Source organism: Ascaphus truei, chromosome 6 (assembly GCF_040206685.1).
Source record: "Ascaphus truei isolate aAscTru1 chromosome 6, aAscTru1.hap1, whole genome shotgun sequence".
Lineage (NCBI taxonomy): Eukaryota > Metazoa > Chordata > Amphibia > Anura > Ascaphidae > Ascaphus > Ascaphus truei.
Window position 1 is genome coordinate 20718331 of NC_134488.1, and position 16692 is coordinate 20735022.

At 49.0% G+C, this 16692-nt stretch overlaps 1 protein-coding gene across 5 annotated transcripts in view; it reads right to left on the minus strand.

Moving 5' to 3' along the window:
- Positions 1-4323: 4323 nt before the first annotated feature.
- NMNAT1 (nicotinamide nucleotide adenylyltransferase 1) overlaps positions 4324-16692 on the minus strand; it is a 79485-nt gene continuing 67116 nt past the window's right edge. For 3 of the 5 annotated variants that reach the window (XM_075603557.1, XM_075603558.1, XM_075603556.1), the window contains exons 2-5: positions 8372-8545; positions 7014-7197; positions 5343-5479; positions 4324-4876 (exon numbers count right to left, since the gene is read on the minus strand). In XM_075603557.1, coding sequence (XP_075459672.1) covers positions 4476-4876; positions 5343-5479; positions 7014-7197; positions 8372-8545 — 896 coding nt within the window. In that variant the 3' untranslated portion in view covers positions 4324-4475. Of the gene's footprint in view, positions 4877-5342; positions 5480-7013; positions 7198-8371; positions 8546-9544; positions 9589-16692 lie in introns of all 5 variants that reach the window. The other 2 variants (XM_075603560.1, XM_075603555.1) reach the window with 1 other exon arrangement.

A 16692-nucleotide genomic window follows, 5' to 3' on the forward strand; every position in this document is an offset into this window, starting at 1 on the left:
TAGAGGGGGTGAGTTAGTTGCCCCGGGGAGGCTGGTTAGGCCTCCCGGGTGGGTAGCGGGGTGGGGGGGGGGGTTAACCCCTTAATGACTGTAGGGGTTACTAACCGCTAAGGTGATTAAGGGGTTAGTGGCAAGTAGGTTTTTTTTTATTGTAATGTTGCTGCACACGGAGGACAAGGAGGAAGACAAAGACGGCCTTCATCCTGGCTGGGGTAAGTAGAACTTTAATTTACTTTATGCTGGCCTGGTACTGTTTTATTTTGAATGGGCAAATGCGCTATTATCCAGATCTGGTTAATAGTAATTTTGCCTATTATTGTACTGTATGTGGTGGTGGTGGGGTGAGGGTAGTAGGGTTGATGTATTTTAATGTTTCTTGGCGGTAGAGGGGGTGGGTGAAGGGTGTAGTTGCCCCAGGATGGGGGGTTAGGCCCATCGGGTGGGTAGCGGGAGGGGTTAATTCCTTAATTACCATAGCGGTTACCACCGCTATGGTAGTGAAGGGGATAACTCCTCCCGCAACCTTCCCGGTAGGCCTAACCACCTACCCTAGGGCAACTAACCCCTTCCCACACCTCTTCTACCCCCAAGAAACCAGGTACTCAGGTTTAACCCCATCATTGCCTTAGCGGCTTGAAGCAGGGGGTCTCCGGAACTGAACCGCATCAATTTCAGCCCGGGACCCCCTGCTTTCCGAGTTACAGGCCCTGGTATGGGGTGCCAGTATCTCCCTGCATTGTTTAAATCTGCTGCGGCACGTGACCGGGACATTTAAATGCACAGGAGATACCGATACCCCAAATTGGGGCCTGTATCTTGGGAAGCAGGGGGTCCCCGGACCTGAAATTAATGCGGTTCAGCTCCGGCCACCCCGTTACAATACGCGGTTATTAAAATGTAAATAAAAACAGTGCGGACGCCTGAAAGAGCTGTGCAGGGAGATGCGGCTCTCTCTGTGCAGTTCTTACATACTGTAGGCGGATCGCACGGGTAGAACTTAGAAAAAGGCTGAGATAAGGTCACTGCTATTAACATATAGCGGTATTGGCATTTTCCTATGTCACCGTTTCTGACTTGCGTTAATTCTTTCTGATTACCATGATAACACACAGTCAGACCGTGAGGCAGGGTCATGCCAAATCGTTCCATTTGGCAGTGATTTTATCGAAGTTACTAGCATGAGACCCCAAAAGCGGTATTACACATGCATACCTTTTTGCTGCAGAGCAATGTGTTGTTGGCCCCTCTGGCAGCAAAAGGGTTAAGTATCAACATTAGATCAATGTAGCAACAAATGAACACAAATACATGCAAGGGACAGAAAAGGGAGTTGACCAGAAACAGAAGCAATCAGTGTGAGCAGGGGGTGGAGTGTGAATGAATAAACAAAGCAATATAATATCCCAATATCAAGAAAAATACTCTCAAAGACATGCCATCATACAGCCTAAAAGTAGTCCCGTAATGATCATTTTGATTTAATGTTTAAATTTGGAACTTCTCAATTGGGTTCGATTTGTATTTAGAGATGATGGCCCTTTGGACATTGGCTCGCCATCTCCCTTCCACCTTGGAAGCGGTTATACCCGAGTGACTTTGCTGGTAATTACAGTACCAGGTTAATGTAGGGCCAGTGCATTTTATTATTATTACTTGACTTACATTTCAAGTGTTTGATTGCTCCCGCCATGCTTCCCGTCTTAGAGGAGATTGTCAGTGCCTTATTGCGCTGTGACTGCAAAGACTTGGTGGTGACAGCTTCACATGGTGTCATTTTGCTGATTGGTTTCCGTCGCCTTTGAATGAATATCCACATCTCATTTGGATGGATGACTACTTTTTACAAGCCCTTTCTGGTACTTCCGGAGTGTATGATGTTGGGTAGGTTATTTATTTGGGGTTTGTATTAGTGGCGTCTTTACTGTGGTGACCCGGACGTGTTTGGTTTTTCAGCTAAATATATTTATTTTGTATTTACTAGGTGTACTGGAATTGCTTTTATTTCTTGGACTGCACTAATAGGAAGAATATCTAGTCCCTAAGAGATCTAGTCCGTCCAGGTTTTCAAATGAAGTTGGGAGACTAAAAAGCTTCTGCAAAAACAAAACGTATATTTGCACAAATTGCCCTTTTTCCTGATTACATACATCACTTAAAAATCGCCCATAAATGTTCTATTTTTAAGAAATAGGTACGTAAAAACAACTCGTGAGCCTTCTTTAAACTTAGCCCTGATCATTGCAATTTTAAATCCGCAATTCACACTTGTCAACGTTTATTCTTTCCTCACCTTAACTGGGGGTCCACCAGAGTTATGCTGGAGTCGTCCGCTGTGTCTCCGTTTCCGACACTGGGCAGAATATCTGTCTGTCGGGCACAAAATGGTTGCTGGATCAGAGCTTGCTCCAGCAGCCAATAGAAAGCTGCTATGTCATTGAGAGATGATGTGGCGGCTTTCTATTGGTGACTATGTGGCCTTGTTTCTAGCACTGACGGCTACACTTTTAATGGGTTTTTTTGTGTGTCAAAACCACCACACACAAAAAACTACAAATATCTTGGGAACCAGAGGACCCCCGGAAGTTTGGGCACTACCGATGAGCTCAGGGAAGCCCTCCCACTTCAGATAAGAATAAAAGAACGCATTTTAAGCGGGACCGCTGCTTTAACCTCACTGCTGCATTCTTTCATTTAGAAATGAGCCCCCAACTAGCATTTAATGAAAGAAATGGCGGAACAAGAGAATGCTGGGCCCAGCTGCCAACAGATTTCTGCCCCCCCCCCCCCCCCTCCTGCCTGCCGCCCTCATAGGGCACCGCAGTAGCACTATATGGATTCTGGGGTGCCATTTATGTTCCTGCTCGGTAGTGATTGACCGCCGTCAAGGGAAAAGTCATGTTCCGGAAGTCTTGGCTGCGGTGCTGTCACTGCGCCATAGACCCACCAGGAAAGAATAAAATTTTTTTTTTAAATGGCGACCCAGTCATGTATTCTGTGACATTGGTGGTTTTCGCCATTAGGCTTAGCCCTTATGATGTTCCCCGAGTGTCACAATGGCCGGCCCTCCAGGGGTCCATATGGTATTCAGGGAACATGCTCATTGCTTATTTCCTCTAATGCCAATCCCATGATGAGAAAGATGGCCGCGGCCTTTCCGGGACATAAAAGGGTTAAATTAGCAAAACGTATGACGCACATTCTAATTCAAGAATATAAAAAAATGTTAGCGAATGTGTTGCATGTCCGAGTGCTTTTACTTTATTGCAGCGTGTGTTGGTAAATGTCACTGAGGCTTTAAAGATGCAATCCTATCAATACAGGGTATTCCCGATACACTGCAGCCATATATGTAACATAAAGACCTACTTCAGGGACCTTAAAAGTATGACCATGTTTAAGGGCAACCCCCAACTTAGGTGCTATCCTTTATTAAAATGTACAGGAAAGCGAATACAGATGGGATTGCACCTTCAAAAACAACTGACTGAGGTTACCTCTCTAACACACATTATATAAGTTATGGTGTGTAACAAAATGACAACAACCCTCCACCGTTCAGCGTACAGCAAATAAAAATATCACTTGTGAGCACATTCACATGTCCCAGACAAGTCTGCAGCCCTGCTTTTCTCCATTATCTTTTAGCATGCAGTGCTTCCACTGCAGCCAGGGATTCTGGGAAATGACATGCAAATGAGCACATAGTGTCACCTCTCTAACACGGAATGTTGCTCCTACGACACAATTAGCATCTTGAAACTGCAAGTTATTTTCATCCAAAATTATAAAAACCTGGACTAGCTAAATGTTATCAAATTATTTGGATCCAGGTGGCAACCCTCATAGTAAAGTAGGTATAAGTGATGTACCGAGTACCCGGAATTACCCGGTACCCAGCAGGTTTTCAGATACCCGGACATTACCCGGACCCGGCAACAGAGAAGTGGGCCCGGCCCCGGGTAATACCCAGCGTCGGGTAATGTCAGGGTAGCTGAAAAATACATCATCACTTACCTGCTGTCATCGACGGAAGGAGAGGAAGACCCGTGAGGAAGACGGAGGCGACATCTAGGAAGGTCAGCAGCGGTCCTGTGGCGGTGGCAGCATCAGCAGTGTGTGTTCAGCCAGCGCGGGAGGTGCAGGACTCCATAGCAGTGTGAGCTGGGGAACCACATGACCGGAGCAGGAGCATTCCTATTGGACAGCAGGCTGTCCAATAGGAACGCTTCTGCTCCTGCTCCGGTCACGTGGTTCCCCAGCTCACACTGCTATGGAGTCCTGCAGCTCCTGTGCTGGCTGAACACACACTGCTGATGCTGCCACCGCCACAGGACCGCTGCTGACCTTCCAGATGTCGCCTCCGTCTTCCTCCACCCCCAAGTAAGTGCCAACCGGGTAGATCATTTAATTTTGGTCGGGTACCCGTTACCCGTTTTTTTTTTTTAAATTAGGACCCAGTCCAACACTAGTGGGTATCATTGATGAGAGACCTGGGTGTTTCTCACTAGAGGTTCAAGGCTAAGCCCAGCATTCTTTTCCTCGCTTTCTTCATTGTACAAGTCGTGCTTCTCTATGTATTCCATCGCGGATTCGGGTACGAGGTACCGGATGCTCTGCCCCCTCCTCAGAGCACGGCGGATCTTCGTGGAGGAGATGTCATTGGTGATCCACTCTTCCACCAGATGAATGTTGTGCCTGTGCTTCCAGAGGACATCAGACTCATAGATGAACTTACGAGCATCGTTCCCGACCCTGGTGATGCAGACAAGGCCAAAGGAGGACACAATCTCAGACACTTGCTCAGGCTTCCACAGGTTGGGGACACCGAGGGACTCCAGCATATCCGCCCCGCAGAGAAGCTTCACCTGAGGGACGGCTGAAAACACAAAAGGTTTGGAAATCAGGAAGGCTGGAAAGGTTCTTGCAGATAGAGTACTCAGCACGGGTGGAGCTAGGACTACATTTACAAGGGGACTAGATAAGGCTAGAGAAAGGCTCCATTTTATTTATATCTCCTTTTGCAATGCATTCCAAGATTTGTGGACTTGTTTTTCTAATTGATGAAAGACGGTACAAAAACAGGACAAACTTCTTTGAAGCCTTTGGATAAGGTCCCTTCTTAATCCTGTTAAAATGGCATTATAAAGTAACAATAAACGCAAGCTGGACTCCCACTGAGAAAAAATATCCTAAAGGACCAAAACACCCCCTCGTGCCAGACCAAATATATACGGCAGGACCGCAATAGCTACAGAGCTGCTTAATAAGATGAGGTGGGTATACAGAATGGGTCATCTTGCTCAGTTACTCCTGTGCAGTCCCGTTCCCCTCTTATTTGTAACCTTTGATCTCTGGGCACATGTAGTCGGGAACGTCCTGGCAGCTGTTATCCCTCTTCCTCTTGTGTCCCCTCCTGCATGCAGCTTTCTTCTGCTGGCTGCCTCCACTCTCAGTGTGTGCAAGGTTCTGTTGGCAATGCCTGTTATGAAGAAGCAGTAAGGTCTCAGAGCACCGCAGTGAATAGACGGCTCTGCGTTATATACAAACCAATATTAAATGAGGGGTGGCCAGTCCTCAACGGCCACCAACAGGCCAGGTATTGGGGATATCCCTGCATCAGCAAAAGGTGGCTGTCATGACTGAGCCACCACTGATTGACCCACCTGTGCTGAAGCATGGACAGCCTTCAAATCTTAACTGTTGGCGGACCTTGAGGACTGGAGTTGCCCGCTTGTGCATCAAATCAACGAACCAACAGTGGTTATGCTGTAGGTGTGTATAGCTTCTGATGGTTAGATTTAAGCTGATAAGGTTGGTTTATGATTAAGGTAATTAATGCACGTACAGAACAAAAAGATAAAATGAGCATGTAGGTATAGTAACCAATGAAAGGACAGACCCTCCCACAGCTGCTGCACCAGGTCACCAAGGGTTTCCTCCTCGGATCAGGATCTCCTGGGTGGGTACTGCTTGTCTCCACTCCAGGTCACTTGGCAAGCAGTACCCAGGAGATCCTGATCCGAGGAGGAAACCTTTGGTGACCTGGTGCAGCAGCTGTGGGAGGGTCTGCCCTTTCATTGGTTACTATACCTACATGCTCATTTTATCTTTTTGTTCTGTACGTGCATTTATTACCTTAAATCATAAACGGTTTATTTGTATATACTACACTATGAGGGTCTTGCGCTTTCTTCTTGTTTTGTTTCTCTAGTGAGCTGGCCGACCCCAGCTTCTTCAGTACAGCAGCAGACCCTCCATTTCTAAGAGAAGTGTTCCTTTTTACTTCTTTGTCACAATTGTAATTGGGGTGTTTTTTGGTTAAAACATCTCTCTTTTTCACACATTTATAGTACTACGTTTCACTTTCACAATATACCACCGTGCTCATTTGTGGTTTTAGCTTTATTTAGTATAAATCACCAATTTAATATTAATACCACATAACATTGCTTTTCACGTATTGATGCGCTTGGGACATATTTTGTTCTATATGATAAGGTCGGTGCCTTGAAAGCAAACTTGGATGTGACATGAAATGTTCGGCTACATCTAAACCCAGAAAATAAGTCACCGTCCGACATGGCATATTATAAATCTCTGCTTTTTATTGCTTATTCTAATTCAGTAAAATAACATTATAATCTGCAAACTGGATGCTACTCATCAAACCAATTCATCTGCTCTTTTGGGAGGACCCAACAACTTCTCAATTTGCAACAAAATGCTTTATGATGTCACAAACATCTCTCTGATAAAGGTAGTCCAGTCTCATGACGTGTATCATATCCGTTTTAATTCTATAGACAAAAGGCACATTGGACGTCTTCCGATGCCGGGTTTTCTTTGTTGATGTGGTTGTTTCTACTGACTCTAGAAACATTGTTTCTAACCCAGGCACAATGGTTCCTTCTACCCTAAAGAATACCGGATACCATCCCTGGAAGAGGAGCAGCGTTTAAAAGAATCCCTGTTATTCTATTCATTGCCTTTTCCGTTTCCCTCTGCACAGATACCTCAGCACTAGCACAGTCTCCACCCACTCCTTCTGCGAGCACTCCCACGGATCCACCTGCAGCCAGCCGGAGCTCTTGGCAGCCAGGTTTGCCATGGTTAAGCGGTGAGAGGCCTTGATCAGTCCTTTCTTCTTGTACCCATCGCCCACTGGGGAAATGAGGCCTTTAACCACTTTGTACTTTCCTGTGTGAGGACATGAGGCAAGCATCAGCCTATCTGTATAAAGCAGCTGGATACAGTCATAACGGCTCAAATGAAACAGGTTCCCTGTGTCCCTTCTTACAGCTGCTTAATACAGAAATAGAAGAGACGAAAACGCTATTCAAATTAACTTTATTGAGTCAAAAGAGCCATGCCCACTGGTATCTAAAACTCCCCACTCATGGTTGCCATCTTCTATTGAAGGCTAACCCGGAGACTTTTTGCAATAATTTTTTTTTACATCTATTTATATATTTATTTCTCTTACCTGCGGCATCTCCCCCTGCAAAGTCCAGTCTGCATGGCTCCGCGATGTCAAATGGCGTGCGCTGCCAAGACAACGGGATGTCACGTGACGGTGCGGCGTCAAGTTGCCATGACAACAGGCCGTCTTATGACGCCGAGGCGCGATGCTGTGTGACGTCACATAGCGTCCCGTTGTCATGGCAATAGGGCGCCATTTGACGTCACGGAGCCATGTGAACGGGATTTGCAGGGGAAGATGCCGCCACCCGGAGATGTTCTAGGTAAACCCGTAGCCCGGAGATACCGGGCTGAAACCAGTAGTCTCCGGGTCAAACCCGGAGTTGTACCAACCCTGTCCCTCACTGCTAGCAAAGGGCGAAATGAGCTCGGGGTTCTACAGTATGTAACTAGATCACTTTGGATGAAGATGGATACAAAATTAGACATATTCATCTTGTTTCTCTTAATGTTACCCAGTTTGAATAAAACCCCACTCTTCTAGTTAAAGAATTAGCAAGTTAGGAAGGGGGTGTATGAGACATTCCTAAAACCATATGGATACTGTATGTAAAGAAGCCTTTTTGTACGAACCTCTGATACCCCTGTATAATTAATGTAGGACTTCCTGAACATTTACCACAGGGACTGTAAAGCCATAACACACACTGCTCAGCTAAAACAACAGATACTTTTAGAAATGGCAGACCTCCTTTGCACCCTATGTTGAGTATGTGCTTGCAATTCTCGAGATACTAAGCCCCAAAAGACATGGTTCTAATGAGTGCCATAAGATGATATGGACTTAGTTCTACATGTATTCTGGAGGGGATTGCTATTCTGAGTTTTATTTGGTAAGGAAAGGCTACACGTTCCTTTTAACGCCACAAGATGACCAGCTATGCCACCATACCTGTCCCATGCAGATAGTCTCTGGCTAGTTCAAACAGCCGGAGATGCATAACAGTGATTGGGTTGAAAGAGCCAGTCGCCAGCAGTACCACCTCAGTCCTTTCATCCGATTTCTCCATGGCTCTGGCTTGTAGCCACACATTCAGTTGGAGGGCTTCTGGGTTACTGATGCAATCTATCACATAAAAGACAAGGGAAGGAAGTGAGAGGTTATGATATCCACCCTGTGTGATAGAGGGCATCCCTTGGAATAGGATCTACCTCCACAATCACCAATACAGATAGTGTCTCGCCAGGTTTTGTCATTATTATGGGAGATATAAAATCTGAACTGAGTGAGGCCATCCCTTTAATGGGATGATCCCACTCAGGACTAACTGCAGTGATATGTCCAATGGGTTAAATCTAGGTCAAATGAAATACCCCAAAATGAAGACACCTGCTGGTCTAAAGAAAAAAAGTGTCCCTTGTTCAGACATATGGGACAGCGAGACATATAGCAGACACATAGATGTGTGAGACATGCCCAGACATACTGTAGGGGACGGCGAGACATAGACTCGTATCCCCCTTTCACCACATTATTGACAGCAATTTGGAAGGTATAGGACACGTCTGACACCCTCAGAGGCACATCCAGGCTCATGAGTCTAAGAATAAAAGTTCAGTGCTGGGGTGTCGCACTTGGACCGAAATTCCTGCCTTGCCCCATTCACCCTTTCCCCGCTGGGGGATCTAAACCACAGAAAGAGGTTAAACTCAGATTCACAAAGGGGCAGGATTTCCCTTTCCTTGGAATAACGGGGTTAACCGTGGCACACTTTTGTGCCTGTGATACCTTAACATGAGCAATTTGTTGAGACAGTAGCCAATTCATCCAAAGTGAAACAGCTGAGGCTATGGTAGAAACCCAAACCCCCCATATAATTGTAATAGTACCCCTTTACTGCGATATGAGCCTACAACACAGTGCTCTGAAATGTGCTGCTCTCCTCTAGCATGCAACAGGTTAAGCTGGGTCCCAAGGCTTTAATTATGCTTCAGAAGTGCCCCTTGTTCTAATAATCTGGAAGTGCATTGCTGGCACATCATTTTTAGTTAGGTTTAGGTTTAAGATAAACTCGTGCAGCCACCCCCGGGTTGGACACCTCAAAGCCCCTTTCTGGCACATTACCTCCGATTGGCCGAGCTGACCGATTTTGGCTTGTTTTCTTTATTCTGTGATATTTAAAGAAGAAAATATGTATTTTAAGAAATCGAATAAGAACTCTGTCTCGGTCGGTTGAACACTGCACCCCTGAGAGTGGCAGAGCGTGCCTGACATGCACAGTACTCTATAGACAGTTGCTGGGGCGGGTGGGTTTCCCGGCTGCTATGCAATCCGCTCATGTCAGGATATTGCAAAACTGGGTGAAAAATGGCATGAAGCAATGTAACCACTTAGCAATGCATTGCTGGCAAAGGGGGATAACACATGAGCTTGGGAAAGATGAAATGAAGGTTTAGAGGTACAGTGGTTTCCCAACTCTGCTCATGAGTATTCAAGAAGCCTGAATCAGTCAATAGCTTGCAACTATTTCATCAGCGTATACAGCCGAATCTGCACCCTTGAGGGTATAAACAGGGGCCATATGGTATAAGCGCAGCAGGGTGGGATAGAGGGGAAAGGAGAGTTCGTTTAGTAACAATGTAATGAGTGCATGGAAGGCAATAAACAGACAGAATGGAAGGCTCGAGCAGAGCAATTACACCCAGAGGTCAAGTCGAAACGACTGCGTTACAGGTTAAGGATATCCCAGCTTCAGCACAGGTGGCTCAGTCAAAGACTGGGCCTCTGATTGAGCCACCTGTGCTGAAGCAGGGACTGATTGAGCCACCTGTGCTGAAGCAGGAACTGATTGAGCCACCTATGCTGAAGCAGGAGCTGATTGAGACACCTGTGCTGAAGCAGGGATATCCTGAAAACCTGTTGGGAGGGCTTGAGGACTGGAGTTGAGCACCCCTGCATTGCAGTATGTGCTGATAATAGTAGCAGTGACAGACCACATGTGCCCAGCTGTCCTTCGCTGCCATTAGCAGTTAGTAAGCAGCGATAATGAAGAGACCAGCTGGGCCAAACTGCCCACGTTGCCCATCAGCTTCCAGTGTAGGTCTCTGTAATTAGTGACGTGTGTCAGCTGGGCCTGTCACGGGAGACGAGGACTATCACACCAGGGATCAATTCGCCAGAGAACAACAGAGAGGATCAAATTGAATTTATTGGGGGGGGGGGGGGCGGGGGGAAATGATATCCACAACTGTCAGTACAGAAAACGTACACGCCCACCTGGGGTAACTGGGGACACCCTATAGACCTAGGTGCGGGGACCCCCGTGAGGAAGTTTTCCCCATTCTGCTCCCACGCAGTGTTTAGCCTCAGAGACCCCAACTGCCACACAGGTGCCCAGAACTCTGGGGCCTGTAACTGCCACACAGGTGCCCAGAACTCTGGGGCCTGTAACTGCCACACAGGTGCCCAGAACTCTGGGGCCTGTAACTGCCACACAGGTGCCCAGAACTCTGGGGCCTGTAACTGCCACACAGGTGCCCAGAACTCTGGGGCCTGTAACTGACACACAGGTGCCCAGAACTCTGGGGCCTGTAACTGCCACACAGGTGCCCAGAACTCTGGGGCCTGTAACTGACACACAGGTGCCCAGAACTCTGGGGCCTGTAACTGCCACACAGGTGCCCAGAACTCTGGGACCTGCTGTAACTGCCACACAGGTGCCCAGAACTCTGGGACTTGCTGTAACTGCCACACAGGTGCCCAGAACTCTGGGACCTGCTGTAACTGACACACAGGTGCCCAGAACTCTGGGGCCTGTAACTGCCACACAGGTGCCCAGAACTCTGGGACCTGCTGTAACTGCCACACAGGTGCCCAGAACTCTGGGACCTGCTGTAACTGCCACTGGCTCTGACTGGAACTGGCTGGAACCAGCTCCGGCTGGAATTCCCCCTAGAACTCTGCACTGGAACTCTTAGCCATAGCGCCAACTATGGGTCTCCACCTTTAGGCCGCGTTTATAGTGGCGCGCGCGGCGTGAACAACACGGCTCTTCTGTATGAGGCCGTCTACAGAGCGTGCGACGACCGCACGAGCGATTCTCGGCAAGACAAACAATTTTGTCTGTCGTGCGACAGCCGGGTCACGTGCGCGGTTCAGCCAATGAGAGCGGACCGCTCACGTGATACGCCTCCGCCACAGACCTCAGTACAGGTTCCGCGAGCAACATGCGAACGTGACGTCGCGCTCCGTCGCGCTCCGTCGCGCTCCGTCGCGTGCGGCCACTATAAACACGGCCTTACACCTCATGCCACAACACGGAAACATTAATGGAGGGATAAGGCCAGGTGCCTTCATTATGACCCTGCACCTGATTCGTGGGTTTAACAGGCAACATTAAAAGAGAACATATACATACATATATACACACACACACACACACACACACACACACACACACACACACACACACACACACACACACACACACACACGCGCAAAAACAAAAAGGGGGGTTGTAATTTTTAAAATACCACTTTATGTAAATTACGAACAATACATTCACTTATATTACAAATAAGATGGTACCACGCTGTCCACGATATCCCTGCCCGCCAGCGTGGTACCATCTTATTATTTGTAATGTAAGTGAATGTATTGTTCGTAATTTACATAAAGTGGTATTTAAAAAAATGACAGCCCCCCTTTTTGTTTTTGCGCTCTCTTTTATGTATGCATGCGTTCTAGTTGGCCCTGTTTTTGACCGCGGGAGAAAGATTGGGGATGCAGGAGGGACTGTTTGAATACTGGACAGTCTGGGATCTTCACACACCCTATTTCTTCTAACATTAAAAGAGAAACATGAAAACAGTTACAATCTGGAAGGGTCACATGAAACTTTGCAACGTGTCTCCTGAACACAGAGTTAAATGCTGGTAGTCGGAAAACGCGTCCGGCGGACTGCATTATGTGCCGTCGGATAAGGCACCCGTCGGAAACCTTACGCTACAGGGACTCTGGCAGGTTTCAAGTGGACAAAACCACATCGAGAAATGAATCTAAAAAGAGAGTGTGTGCTCCATAGCGTAATACATAATAATGTATTTATAAAAGGGAGCACAAGTGGCACGCACGAGTGTGGGAAGTTTAAAAGCAGTTAGGTGGACAACAGTCACCAGCCGTTTCCAGCATCTGAAGACGAGTCGTCGCAGGGTCTCAGCGAGATGCAGGGCTGGTAATGTCCCTCCTGTGGGTACGGGGGGTATCCAGTGTGTCTCACTCTGTATACAGTACACTCACTAAGCAACGGCTGCTCATAAGAGAACGGCTGCTCACTTCTTCACCTGCTGGAACCAGCTGGTGACTACTGTCTACCCAACTGCTTTTTAAAATAAATTGTTGTTACTTTATTAATCTATGGAGTGTTCTCTCATATGTATTCTCTCTCACTCGAACAGTTTTAACACCCATGTTTATAGTTCACAGTGTATATATTTATATTGTACTAGCTGATATACCCGGCGTTGCCCGTGATGTAATGTTCTGGCTCCCCTATCCTCCGTCTCAACTCCCCCCCTCTTCCCAGCTGTTCAGGGTTCCCCCCCTTCTCTCCTGACTCCCCCCCCCTCTCTCCTGACTCCCTCCCCCCCCTCTCTTGACTCCCTCCCCCCCTTCTCTCCTGACTCCCTCCCCCCCGCTCTCTCCTGACTCCCTCCCCCCCGCTCTCTCCTGACTCCCCCCCCCTCTCTCCTGACTCCCTCCCCCCGTCTCTCCTGACTCCCTCCCCCCCCTCTCTCCTGACTCCCTCCCCACCCTCTCTCCTGACTCTCTCCTGACTCCCTCTCTCCCCCCCTCTCCTGACTCCCTCTCCCCTCCTCTCCTGACTCCCTCTCCCCCCGCTCCTGACTCCCTCTCTCCCCCCCCTCTCCTGACTCCCTCTTCCCCCCTCTCCTGACTCCCTCTCTCCCCCCTCTCCTGACTCCCCCTCTCCCCCCCCTCTCCTGACTCCCCCTCTCCCCCCCCCCCTCTCCTGACTCCCAATCTCCCCCCCCTCTCCTGACTCCCTCTTTCTCCCCCCACTCTCCTGACTCCCTCTGCCCCCCCCCCTCTCTCCTGACTGAATAGCACCCCCCTCTCTCCTGACTGAATACCACCCCCCGCCTGTCCGCTGTGCGTCGCCATCTTAGCCACTAGGCGCCGCGAGGCAGCTGCAGGAGGAAGGCTGCCTGCCCACTGCCTGTCCCCCCGCCGGGGAGGGAGGGAAGTGAGCGCCGGGGAGGGAGGGAAGTGCGCGCCGGGGAGGGAGGGAAGTGAGCGTTGGCGGCTGGGGCAGGAGGGCCGCGCCGCGCTTCCCCTCCGTCCGTGAGCCGGTGCAGGGCGGCGCACGTGAGGGTGAGTGTGATGGGGGGGAGAGAACAGAGAGAGTGTGTGTGTGTGTCTGTGAGTGTGTGAGTGTGTGAGTGTGTGTGAGTGTCGCCGAGGGGGAAGAGAGTGTCAGTTGGGTGACGTCAGAGCCACCAATCTGATTGGCCAGAGGCTGAGGACCAATCAGATTCACCGCATCTAGCACTAACCTTTCGATTTTATATATTAAAAAGATTGTATGTCATTATTTATATAGCGCCAAAAGTGTACTCAGCGCTTCACAAAGAATACAGTACAGGGAATTTTAAAAATACAATAAGTGCAGCAGAAATCAGACAATGGGAAAGGAAATCCTGCCCCGAAGAGCTTACAATCTAAGAGGTTTGAGGGGAAACTTACAGAGACAGCAGGTGAGGGAATAAGTGCTGTAGATGGGTGTTAAATGAAAAGGTTAACACCATTAAAGGGGAAGAGATGGCAGGGAGGCGTAGGTAAGATCAGGTGTGTATGTCTGGCTTCAGGCTTAGGGGAGATCCCAAGCAGCAGGAAGGAGGAGATAGAGGGTGTGAATAGAGGATTTGTGTGGGTGTTTTTTATTGAGGGGTAAAGAAGATGGAGATATATGAATAGAGTTGGAGACGTGGGGCTGGTAGAAAGAAATGTGTATTTTGAAAAGAAGCGAGGTCAGAGCAAACATAAATAGTAGCAGCATCATGGCAGCAGTAGTTTAGTGCTGAGATGTGTGGTCTGGGATAGAAAATGTCCACCTTTCCAGCGTAGTTCACATCCAGGATTGAGGGTCCGTAGGTGTTCTGTAGTCCCCTTGTTTCCCTCCTGTTGAACTCCCTGTTAAACTCGACCATGCCACTTAAAACTGGGCCACTTTGATTCTTGGGCTGCTTTTCACAGCTAGGGCTGCTGAATTTATTTCAGCCCAACCGTCTTAATTAGCACATGTGAGGCATATTAACAGAGATGGTTTTTTCAACAGGGTCTTGTCATGCCTAAGGCTAAGGCCCCGCTCCCAGAGTCAGCGCACCCGCACTGCAGACAGGCGGTGCGCTGAGATACACAGACCGCGATATGCGGTCTGTAGGGAGCGGGAGCCGGAGCTGGAGGTGGGCGGGAGTGGGAGGATTGACAGGGAGGGGGGGCGTGGCTTGAGCGGAGGGACCCGCTACTCTCCCCCCCCTCCCTCCACGGACTCGGGCTGGAGCTGCTGAGGGTAAGTTTAAACACACACACACGCAGGCACACACACACACACACACACACACACACACACACACACACACACACACACACACACACACACACACACACAGAGGCAGGCACTCACGCACTCATACACACACACACACACACAGAGACAGAGGCAGGCACTCACGCACTCAGGCACACACACAGACAGGCACGCACTCAGACACACACACAGAGACAGGCACTCACCTGCTTTCACTCCACACTCCTCCCCGCTCCCCGAAGCCTCTCCTCCTCCCTAAGCCTCCCCTCCCCATTGGCTCACAGCCACACACGTCACGCGTCAACGCTAGGAAACACCATTCTCTTGTGTCTCCTAGCGGCTGACGCGCCACAGCGTGTAGTCAGCTGTGCCGCCAGTGGGGACCGGGACCGGCTCGCGAGGATTCCCCTGCTGGTGGGGAACTCGCGACATGGCAGCCCGCGCCAACGAGCGCAGCGGGACCAAGGCCTAAGGCCTCGGACATAGTAAGCGCTTAGGTGCTGGCGCTCGCTCTACCAGGAGCTTTTTGCTGTCCTGGCAGAGGAGACAGCAAGCGCTTGGGAGGCGGGTATCACTGTGTGTGTGTCACTTGGTATCCGTCAGTGTGTGTGTGTGTCACTTGGAAGTGGTCTGTGTGTTTGCGTGTCACTGGGGAACGTGTGTGTATGTGTGTGTGTGTGTGTGTGTGTGTATATATATATATATATGTGTGTGTATATTATATAATATTTTAAAAATTAAAAAAAAAGACATGTGAGAATAAATTATTTACAGTATTAACATTGTGCAGCTTTGATAAATATATGCACGCATGCGCACACACACGCACACGCCACACAGACACATACACACTGGTACACACACACATACACACACATACACACATGCACACATACACAAATCACACACCACACAGACACATACACACTGGTACACACACACACACACACACATGCACACATCACACATACATGCACACACACACACACACATGCACACACAGACATGCACACACACACATACAGACACAGACACACACATATATATACATACACACACATATATATTATATATATATATATATATATATATATATATATATATATATATATATATATATATATATATATATATATATATATAATCACACACACACACACACCACCTTGTTGCCACCACTGCTCCGGGACACAACCCCTTCCTCACCCCTCCCCCCCCCCCGGCGGCCGCGCAACCCCCTCCATCTCCCGCGCGGGCAGGGAGGCAGCTACGGTGATCGGGGCAGAAGGGGGACACATCACCCGCTCACCCCGGGGGCAGCGCAACACCCCTGCATCTCCCGTGCGGGCAGGGAGGCAGCCACAAGGATCGGGGCAGAAGGGGGACACATCACCCGCTCCCCCCCCGGCGGCGCAAGCCCCCTCCATCTCCCGCAGGCTGACAGCCACAGGGATCGAGCAGAAGGGGGCACATCACCGCACCGCACATCAACACACACACACACACACTCCGCTGGCGCCAGACAATAAGTACCCCCGTTCACATTTCCCTGCTCGTCCTTTCATTGGATGCTGAGGCATCACGTGAGCGGAGTCAGCGCGTGAATTTAAAATTTCACTGTCGGCTCTGTTCAAGCGCGCCTCAGCAAGCAACGGAAAGCATGCGC